Genomic DNA, 10,638 nt, shown 5'->3' on the forward strand with positions numbered 1-10,638 from the left:
CATGGCAATGGGAAGGTCGGCAACGGGACCCACAAATTGCCGCCCGGCGTGCTGCAAAGTGATGCCTGAAAAAAGTGTCGCCCCTCAGAAGTGTCGCGCTGTTACGAAGGACCTTAACATTCAAGTTAAAGACTCTCTGAAGCCGAAGATTCCATCTTAAAGGATTTCAAGATTCGAGCTGGAGACTTATGAAGGTGTAAGACACAAACTTCAGAAAGTGTAAGAAAACTTCAAAAAGTGTAAGGACCTTAAGATTCAAGCTAAGGACTTTCTGAAGCTGAAGATGCCATCTTAAAGGACTTCAAGATTCGAACTGGAGATTTACGAAAGTCTAAGACACAATCCGAGGGACTTCTGTGGTGTAAGATTCTGATCTGTAGAACTAAGGAGTTCACGAAGGGTAAGATTCAACTTAAGGACCTGAAAATTCAAGCCAAGGAGCTTCTGAGCTAGAGTAAGAGTTAGTCTGAGGCGACACCAATTTAATTTCTCAGTTCTCAGACAATTTCACAATTTAGCCGAGATTCAGATGGAAACAGGCAGGAGGAAAACTTAAATCTATTTTTACTCCACGATTCTGTTTGTACCAAGGAGCTGACTTTTCCCCAGACTGTTTCCATGTTTAGTCTCAAATCTACATTATTTTTGTAACTCCGATAATCGGCCAGTTGAAATCCGGTTTGTCCGAGAACCGAGCAGTTGACTTGGTGTTGCCGTGTCAGTGTTCTCACCAGGCCTTTTGAGCATAGGGGCCCCCTATGCTGTTATTTGGACCCCAAAGTCCCCTATGTTGTCTTTCAAGCAGCATAGGGGTGTTTTTTTGGGGGGAACCTTCATAAATCTTGCAAAAAATGAAAATATAACTTTCGATTGAAGTTATAGCAAAGGGAAAACCATAACTTTACAAAATCTGTCCCCCAAGAAGTGAGAAATAGTGTCTCAGGGGGTTATGAGTTTCAAAATTTTTCAAAAAACGCAACTTGCGCCGCAAAAGTTGCCCTTCTGTACCTGACCCCTGTGCTGTGAAAAACTCCTGGTGAGAACACTGCGTGTGTAACATATGGTAAAGTTTCCTCCCCATGTGTATATAAGAGACAGGGTACGGGAGAACCGACACTGGTCTGTACTTAGTTTTGTACAAAAAATTTGACGAGAGTTTTGTAACCAAAAAAAAAATTATTGTAAAGGTGCCTTATGTGACTAGTTCAGCCTTACTTAGGTGTAAATTTGCAGCAATAAGGCCACTCCAATGCCATTATCTGGTTCTCGGGTTTCTTTTCCCTGTTTTAGAAATGTTACCGACCAATCAGCATTGCCCTAACAACCCAGTTGAAACCTGATATGCCTGAGCCATGTTGAATTTGTCCTGACCTTGGGAAAATGTTTGAAGGAAAGACGAGAAACTGGGTAGTTGCTTTGGAGTGGTCCGAGGAAGAGGAGCAGCTGATTTTTCCGCTGCCTCTCTGAAGGTCAAGTGCAAGTCTTGCCAGTCTGTGTACGCACGTGCAAATCATGTGCACAATAGAGGTTACATACGCAATGTCCGTGCACAACGTTTTGGTGACATGTTCAGTTTCTGTGCCCACTAGGTGCTGACATGTCTGTTTTCTGTGCACATTAGTTAACGACATGCATTTTCTGTGCACATTTTTTTTTTTTCATGTTCACAAGTCTAAAATTGTAGGAGGTAGAGAAACATATCATCAACGTTTGTTATTGAATAATTCTGATGTTGAACTCCTGCAATTCGAGTGACAGAAATTCGAATCATATTAGAAATGTACTTAGAAATTCAAATCTGGCCGTTAAAAAATTTCATGCGATCCCACATTGCCATGTTTTATATTGTAGTGGAAAATTTGTGTTTCGGAAAACGCAGTATTGTGTTTTAAGCGCCCCGGTACCTCATGTAGTATTAAGACACTTGTACAGTTTCTATTTATGTTTATTCTTACCAAATACGGAGCAAGATATATTTTTATATCAGAGTAAATAACAAATTTCTTTCTACTGAAGGGGAAGGGGTTTGGTTCAGTCTTGGCGGAGCGCTTTGTTCGACTATCGTGTGAAAAATCATGTAAGTTAACTTTTGTATCCTTCTCTCCGATTTGCATATCGATGTTTTTAGTTACTTGTTTTATCACGGAAAACCTGTTATTATCAAGAGACACTATTATATTATGGAAATATGTAAGTTTATTTTTAATGTAGATATGAATAAGTTTGTATTTTTTAGTTATGTCATGATCAGCTTTTAAGAAGGTAGTGGAGACTGCAGAAAATAAAGGGTTCCTGCAACAGTGACTGTCACCTTAGACAGGTTAGCTTGCAGGTAACATCTGTGTCCATAATATCACCAGGGTCCATAATATCACCAGGGTCCATAATATCACCAGGGTCCATAATATCACCAGGGTCCATAATATCACCAGGGTCCATAATATCGCCACCTTGAGAAACAGTGTGCTTAAAGATATTTTTACTGCAACATACTTTTGTATGCACTCCTTCACACATCAAATGTACATGCCTAGGGTATGTTGCAGTAAAAATATCTTAAAGCACACTATTTCTCAAGGTGGCGATATTATGGACCCTGGTGATATTATGGACACAGATGTTATATGTTAGAGAACATGTGTGCAGGTAGAACAGGTAACGTTACAGGTACACATCGGACTGGTGTAGTGCAATGTTAACTGGCTGTTGTAGAACTTCTGTAGTTTTACTGTATGCGACACAATCCATCAGTATGCACATCTCACTGTAAAATCATGAGGAGAACCCCATCTCACACGGTCATAGGGTGAGGGTACAATTCAAGTGTCACGAATATGCAAATGAGGTACCTCTACATGCAAATTAGGCATCATTAAATCATGACCACACTGGTACCCTTTGCTGGGCAGTCATCTTCAAGCAGATACAAGTCTGGCTTGCTTTACCCATATGTGGTGGCTAACAGTAAGAGTTAACCAGAAAGGCGCAAAAATACGTGGAAAACAAGCCACACCCTGCATCTGCTTGGTTTTTACCGGCTAGGACAGTTGTGAGTTAAAATCTGCCTGAGTGTTTTGGGGGATTCTTGGGGAGGTTTTCAGTGATGTGCTGCATTCTGAAGGTCGACAGTTCAACACCTACTGAAGTGTTTTGTTGACTTGTATGTATAGTCATGCCCCCTATCTGTGCATGAAAGTACTGCAGATTTCAGTCTGTACCCATATTATAGTGCAAGGCATCTTCGTTGTACTTCAACATCTCATATATGAATATATATCTATACATTTATAAATGTACCGAAGCAGTCAAAGTTTTATGTTTTAAACAAAAATAATTACTTATGTTTTTTTTATGTCTAGGCTGTACTTATGGAATATCAGCTGAAGGCTTGAATGAGACCCAACCAATATTCAGTGTATATAAAATCACTCGTTCAATCACTAATGCAGAATATCAAACCATAGCATATCAGTTATTATTATTATTATTATTAAAGTGGATTTATTAAATTGACTCTGGTCTTATGTTGGATGTTGATTTTGATAGTCTGTGTGTGTGAGTATGTGTGTGTGTGTCACAATCGTGCTGCACCTGACATGGTCTCAATTTAGCGCCACCTGGTGACGGGCAAAGGTACTGAAGTCACTTATACATTTGGTTTCTTGATCATTCAGATATTTAATTTCTTCAGGTTTTCATCCATAAAAAGTAGATCATGTTGACTCGCATTGCACTAATGAAACAGAAAATAAGCTACACATTTTCTTTTCACATATTCTCTCAAAGTTAGAGCTAAAAATTACATTTAGAATCAGGGAACTGAACCTGGGGCACAGTTAATCCATTCAAATATTTACATTCAATGTTGGGATAAGGCCACACCAATTTCATTTGTTGTTTCTCAGATTATTTTAGAAGAAAATTGAAGCAACAGGACAAAAAAAACAGACTATGATAGAGCATTCTATGATAGCCCCAAATGCTATCATAAAAACCATGAACATGAACATAAAAGAGAGGGTTAAGATCTATACAATAAATTTTGAACTTTTACTAAAACATTGAGAGATGGTAACTGTAACAACTAAGAAGAAAAGGACTTGGGGGCAAAATATTGTCGGTATTTTTAATTTACTTCAGAACCAATATTCTCAGAACAAATTACAAATTAAAAAAAAATTGGTGTATCCTTACATGCAATATTAGGATAAAAGATGATTAGAACCTATTATTGCAAGAGCCCGATCTCGTTAATTATATACTCCAGTGAGCAACAAGACATAATCGAAAGAATTCTGTCCGAGGCAACCCACTTAATTTCTGGAAAAAAGTTCACTCAGCAAGGAAACTTTTGGTTATTCCACAGAATAACTTTTTGGTTTCTGACGTCAGAGTGCAGGGCTCAAAATACTCATCTGAAATCTGCAGTTCTGACAGGATAAAATTCAGGATTGGAGAAACCAATATGGACTAGTTACAGTTTTGCAGGGTGAAGAAAAGTCAGGATGGGTATGAATTACAATTATTATACTTATAGCTGAATAGCTGTATAAGAAAGTATGTTGAGCCCTGATATAGCAGTTTAGATTGTATCATGCACAACTCATTATGTTCACAAGGCTGGCAGAGTTAACTACCACAGATATCACCTGTGGGCATGCAAGATTTTCTGGGCGGTATCGGTTGAAGTCAACGTCTGTAATTAATCTCAGGTAGTCCAACCACCTCAGCGCTGGGTTGAAGGACACAATTAAGATGGACTCTCTGCGATTTTAAGGAGTTTGCAGACTTCAGACAACTTCCTTCCATACTGAGGTGAGTCAAATCAACTTCTTCTCAACCCCCTACTTGATCAGAATGTATTTTGGGGCCATAACAAGTAAAATCGTTTCAAACATTGCCAGATCTAAAATGTTTAGTTCATGCGTCATAACAAAATGGCGACGAGGAAATGTCAAACAGGGAAAATATCTGAAGGCAGTGGCTTGGTTGACACACAGTCAGACACCTTCTAGAATTATCCTTTCCTTCCAAGTTAAAGATCCAAGGAACTTTCTGTGTAGGATGTCTGCCTCTTCTTGACACTCATACAAGCTGAAAGAGATTTCATAATTTTAGATATACTTGAGCATAACAAGGAGGAAACAATTACCACTGTGACATTATACACACTATTATGGAGTGAATTATGACATACTCAAATCTTGCAGAAATGTTTCTAAATTTCCAAACTCTGTGGCCTGTTTACTGATCTTAGTTCTCAGATATCTTAAATTTCATCAGAATAGTGTACTTTATGATTCTTTGATTTACAGACGGCCTTACACACCTTTAGTTTGTTTTTGCAGATGCCATTTCCTTGTCTAGTGGGCCACTGAAAAAACTGTGCCCTGCAGTCTTTTCTTCTAGGATTGGAGCAGGATCTTAAAAATCTCTGCCAAGGTTAGTTTACTTACCAACTCTCACTTTTCTCAGCAATATTAGGCTTTGGCAAGTTTATTGGTTGTAGCACGTATTTAGTGTATATAAAAATCAAGGGGTCAAATTAAAACATTACTGAAAATGTATCGCCACACCTAAGCCACTAAACCATCATAGAATCAAACAAAAACTACACATTAACGACAGCAAGTCACCTAAATTTCTTACTGTGCTTGTGTATTTTTGGAAATTAGGGGTGAAATGCTGAAATTAATTTTTTTTATTAAATGTAAGTCACTGACAAATCAGGCCTATGGCTGCCATGACTTTCAACATCAGGACTGGAAATACTGGGTGCATGTGCACCTTAGTGCACTCAAATTTGGAGCTGTGCACCCAATTTTTTTCTGTGGGTGCACCCGAATATTTTTGTAGGTTTACGTAACTATGTAAAGACGTTAAATGTATACAGCATATTCTTAACATCTAAGTGTCAGAGAAATGATAAAACCATTGTTCTTATTAATAGCACTTTTCTTAAGAAATGAAACAATTTTTGCTGGTATTCTCCTTATTTTACATTTTGTGGTGCACCGAAAAAAATTTTGTACACCCAATATTCTAGGTTGGGTGTATCAGTGCACCTACTAGTATTCCCAAAAATGAATTTTGAGCCCTGAATATATGTCTATCAAATGAAATGTATGAATAAGTAAATCAGTCTACTACTAATCTCTGTTGTACAGGCGACACTTCAGTATGTCCAACAAAGCGAGGAAGATGCTGGTTCTGCTGATGATCATCCTGAAGGAAGCTGGCCCGACCGCAGCCTGCAGCAGCAGCTGTTCATCATTCTGTGTCTGCAGGAGCAGAGGCCTCACCAGTGTTCCTCAGGACCTGCCTACAAACATCACTCGGCTGGACCTGCAGAGCAACTCCATCACAACCTTAAGTCAGTCTGATTTCTCAAGGTACAGGAGCTTGTCAAGATTATATCTTGGTTACAATCAGATCTCCATGATCCATAACAAAACATTCCACAGCTTAACCAGCCTGACTGAACTGTACCTTTATGCGAATCGTTTAACCACTCTGTCAGCTGGCATATTTGTGGGACTTGGTAATCTGCAGGAGTTGTGGCTTTACAATAACCAGTTAACAAGTCTGACAGCTGACATATTTGATGGACTCGGTAACTTAGACAAGCTTGACCTTGACAGGAATGACATCCACAGTATTGAGGCAGGCACCTTCAATGACACAACAAAGCTACGTTATCTAGGGCTTCAGCACAACAACATCAGGACCATCACAGCCGACACATTAGGGAACCTACTTCAGCTTCAAACACTGAGACTTTCTGGTAATAACATCAACACTTTCCCTGTAGAGGCCTTATCAAACTTGAATATTTCAGTGCTGTCAGAGCTTACATTAGATTCTAACCAATTAGAGACCCTACCAGTCATGGCGTATGACATACTGGCTTCCATTTCAACAGTCTACATTCGCTACAACCCCTGGCAGTGTGACTGTAGGATGGCTCCCTTTAAGCAGAGAATGAGCGGGTCTTACCCATTTGAAAAACAGATCAGATGTGCTGGACCTGCTAACCTTACAGGGCAACTCTTGCGGGATGTTACGTTAAATCCTGAAGACCTGATCTGTGACAGGACGACACCAGTCTACTTCACTCCCAGCACTAAACACATTCCTGACTCTACTGACCCTCCTTTTGCTTCGAATGTGACACTAACTGAGAGCACTACTGGCCCTGCTGATGGTGGCATTGTCCTGTCTGTTCCCTTGGTTGCTACTCTGGGAGCTATTCTTGGACTCCTCCTTATCTGCACTATAGCCTTTGCAGTATGGTGCATGCATAAGAGGAGGCAAAGGGATCCTCCTCAGCAAGGCTTTAGCAACACAAACCCCACAGGCACATCCAGTGGTCATGAGCAGATACGGTTGCAGGCAGTTGGCACAAGTGCAGAAGTAAACAGTCAGTCTGAAACATCCCATTCTGATACAGAAGACAGCGAGCATGTCTATGACGCCCCAATATATGAGGACCTTGATACAGCAGGGTATGACACGACAGGTGAAGTCGATCAGTCAGAAAGTGGTGCAGGTAACAGGCAGAGTCTTGACAGCTTTGGTTATTTGGTTTTGCCCTCTTCCCTTCCCCCTGAAAATGAAACTGGCCCCCAGGCCGCTGCCCAGGTTGAACCAGCAGATGCAGCTGCTCGAAAAATTGTTAGTCCGTCACAAACATCACAGCCAGGTTCAGGGCAAATTCAGCATCTCAGCAGTTTTAATGATGACTATGAGGTTCCATCTCCCTGCCTGTACCCTGGAGAAGGTCCACAGCCCCACAAATATGTGAACAGCCACGTGGCAGCAGCTGCTAAAGATCCTGCAGCTGGTCCACAGGATGTGGAGTATGACTATGAGAATGAGGATGAGATAGAATCTGCAAATGAAGGTCCACAGTCCCACAAATATGAGAACAGCCAGGTGACAGCAGCTGCCAAAGATGCTGCAGCTGGTCCACAGGATGTGGAGTATGAGTATGAGAATGCTGCAACTGGTCCACAGGATATGGACTATGAGTATGAGAATGATGATGAGACAGCTAGATTGATTACTTTAGCAACTGGTTCGCAGATTGATGAAGAGTTAGTTGATAACCAATCACAGACAGCAGCTACTAAAGATGCTGCAGCTGGTCCACAGGATGTGGAGAATGAAGACGAGAATGATGATGAGACAGCTAGATTGATTACTTTAGCTTCGCAGATTGATGAAGAGTTAGTTGATAACCAATCACAGACAGCAGCTGCCCCTGGTGCTGACAGCCCTCACCACTATGAACCCCTGAGGAACCCCAGCAGTCAGCAGCAGCACACATACACATCCCTGATGCCTCATGGTTCACAAGGCAATTAGACAACTAATTGATTGATTGATTGATTGATTGATTGATTGATTGATTGATTGGAGAATTGACTGATACATTCAACAACATATTGTATTGAGTGGCTTTGAAGAATAACAATCTAAAAACAATGGTTGGCCCAATGTAAATCCACATTACATAAATTTAGTATGATGTAAGTAGCCCTTACCACATGTTATGGTGACGGAACTAGTTTAACTGCTGTGGACACTTTTTGTATATGTAAATAGTACATGTAATAATAATGATAGCGTCACTGTTGAAAGATACACTTTTTAACACTACTTTCATCGTTTTACTGTAAGATTTTATAGTTTTGTATGAAATTGATAGAATTCAGTGTCATAATGGGTCAGAGAGTTAAATCACATCAAATTGTATGAAAATTAGTTTTGACACAATTATTATCAAAGAGCTTGCTTGGTGGATACAAATTATAGCTGAAAGTTCTGTGAAAGAAAGTGTATGTAATCGGCTTGTATTAGACACAGGACTGCAATCGGCTTGTACATATAGACATAGGACTAGCATCTTGCAACTTGCAAAAGAGCAGCAGTTTCAAACTGTGTTGGGATTTGACATTAAGTCTAAAAAAAACATTAAAAAAAACTAACATCGCCAAAAAGCAGGTACTCAAGCAACTGGATATGATTTTGGAAAATGATTTTCTTGAGTAACTGCTTTTTGGCGTATCATATTACCTGGATATCTAACCTTCATCGACGTAAAAAAAACTAGCATCATTTTATTGTAAAGATATCTCTGTGATTTTTATATAACTTTTATATTATGAACTTTTCACATGTTAGGAAGAAAGGACCTGGGTTTAATTCCTGTGTATACTTCTTATACATATATTGGTAACGTTATGGTTGGAATATAAGGGTTGCTAGAATTAATTTCTTTAAGTAATATACACTGTATACATGTACAAAAAGAGTTATTTGGTGAGGTAGTTGTACGGAATTGGTAACATGTAGCAAGATTCTTTAATTAGTGAGTTATTAATTACGAAATTGCATGGAAACTAATAGTATGTGTATATAACTTCTAAACCTGGAGAAAGGTCTTTTTTGTTTACGTAAGCTAAAGTAACAGTTAAAGGAATTGTCTTGCCAATTCTATACTGTCCTGTAGCCTTTAAATTAAAAGTTCTGCTTGGAGATGTATTAATACCGACTTGTATTGCCATGATTGTTGTCCATTTTTCTGAACGCAAGGCGTCCCATAGCCCCGCCCAACAGTACCATTGAAGTGTCACGAACATGCAAATGAGAGACCTCCCCCATGCAAATAAGGCGTCAATGCGTCAGTACCAGCCCCAAAACACCATCAATACACAAGTAAATAGACCTGTCCTTGGTGCTGAACACCATCCACACACAAACATGCCTGTCCTTGGTGCTGAACACCATCCACACACAGGCAAACACACCTGTCCTTGGTGCTGACCACCATCCACACACAAACATACCTGTCCTTGGTGCTGAACACCATCCACATGTGTGTGTGTTCGAATAAAAGAACATTGCAAACATTGCAAATGTTTTGTTTTGTAATGAGACACTTCATTTAATGAATTCAACTACTTACATTCTTGAACATTTGCACATTTCTTTCGAAGCTTTTCAGAGTTTTTAAAAGTTAAGAACTTTTATGGGATGATTTAAATACAAGTTGACAAAGTAGGTTGACAAAGTGTGCGTGTGCGTACGTGCGTGCGTGCGTGTGTGCGTGCGTGCGTGCGCACGCGTGTGCGTGTGTGTGTGAATATAAGAAGAAAATTGCACATATTTTGCTTTCTAATAAGACAATTTATTCAATGAATTTAACTACTTATATTCTTGAACATTTGCACATTTCGTATCTTCAGAACCTTTCTTACGTTTTAGAATTAAGAACCTTAAGTTATATATATGGGATGATTTAGATACAAGTTGACTAATACTAAGGCGCAAGCTACATGAGTGTGCTCGTGTGCGCGCGTGCGTGCGTGTGTGTGTGCGTGCGTGCGTGTGCGTGTGTGAATACAGGCCGTAGAAAGATAACTATATAGTAACGGTGGGGGGGGGGGGTGCTAAAGAATAGCCTCACCCGTGGTAGGGTCGGCACGAGCGTAACAGACTTTATATCATTATTTACAATCTACTGCTTAACATTTATCAGTACCCCAAAACTCCCTTTCCTACATGGGGCAAACAAAAAGAAAAATCATGGGGAGGAAAGACATGTTACAGATCAAATTCTAAATAAATACCTAA

At 39.7% G+C, this 10,638-nt stretch overlaps 2 protein-coding genes across 3 annotated transcripts in view; both read left to right on the forward strand.

The window, feature by feature from the left end:
- The window catches only part of LOC109482173 (inactive tyrosine-protein kinase transmembrane receptor ROR1-like), a 13,135-nt gene extending 11,814 nt beyond the window's left edge, over positions 1–1,321 (forward strand). The window contains 1 exon segment of the mRNA XM_019784871.1: positions 1,291–1,321. Within this exon segment, the coding sequence (XP_019640430.1) occupies positions 1,291–1,321 (31 nt within the window).
- Positions 1,322–4,744: 3,423 nt separating this feature from the next.
- Positions 4,745–8,916, forward strand: LOC109482174. Of its 2 annotated transcripts, XM_019784872.1 has the most exons (3): positions 4,761–4,815; positions 5,349–5,442; positions 6,168–8,916. In XM_019784872.1, exon 3 carries the CDS (start codon positions 6,181–6,183, stop codon positions 8,365–8,367), a length of 2,187 nt encoding a protein of 728 aa, XP_019640431.1. In that variant the 5' UTR covers positions 4,761–4,815; positions 5,349–5,442; positions 6,168–6,180; the 3' UTR covers positions 8,368–8,916. The 2 variants fall into 2 exon arrangements, with proteins under 2 accessions (XP_019640432.1, XP_019640431.1); XM_019784873.1 differs by lacking the exon at positions 5,349–5,442 and having other exon boundaries at positions 4,745–4,815.
- The last annotated feature ends 1,722 nt before the right edge of the window (positions 8,917–10,638 follow it).

Source organism: Branchiostoma belcheri, unplaced genomic scaffold, assembly GCF_001625305.1.
Source record: "Branchiostoma belcheri isolate BF01 breed outbred unplaced genomic scaffold, Haploidv18h27 scaffold596, whole genome shotgun sequence".
NCBI classification, from domain to species: domain Eukaryota; kingdom Metazoa; phylum Chordata; class Leptocardii; order Amphioxiformes; family Branchiostomatidae; genus Branchiostoma; species Branchiostoma belcheri.

Excerpts from the sequence above, each read along its gene's own strand:
- LOC109482174 (XM_019784873.1), top strand. The coding sequence starts at position 6,181 with ATGTCCAACAAAGCGAGGAAGATGCTGGTTCTGCTGATGATCATCCTG.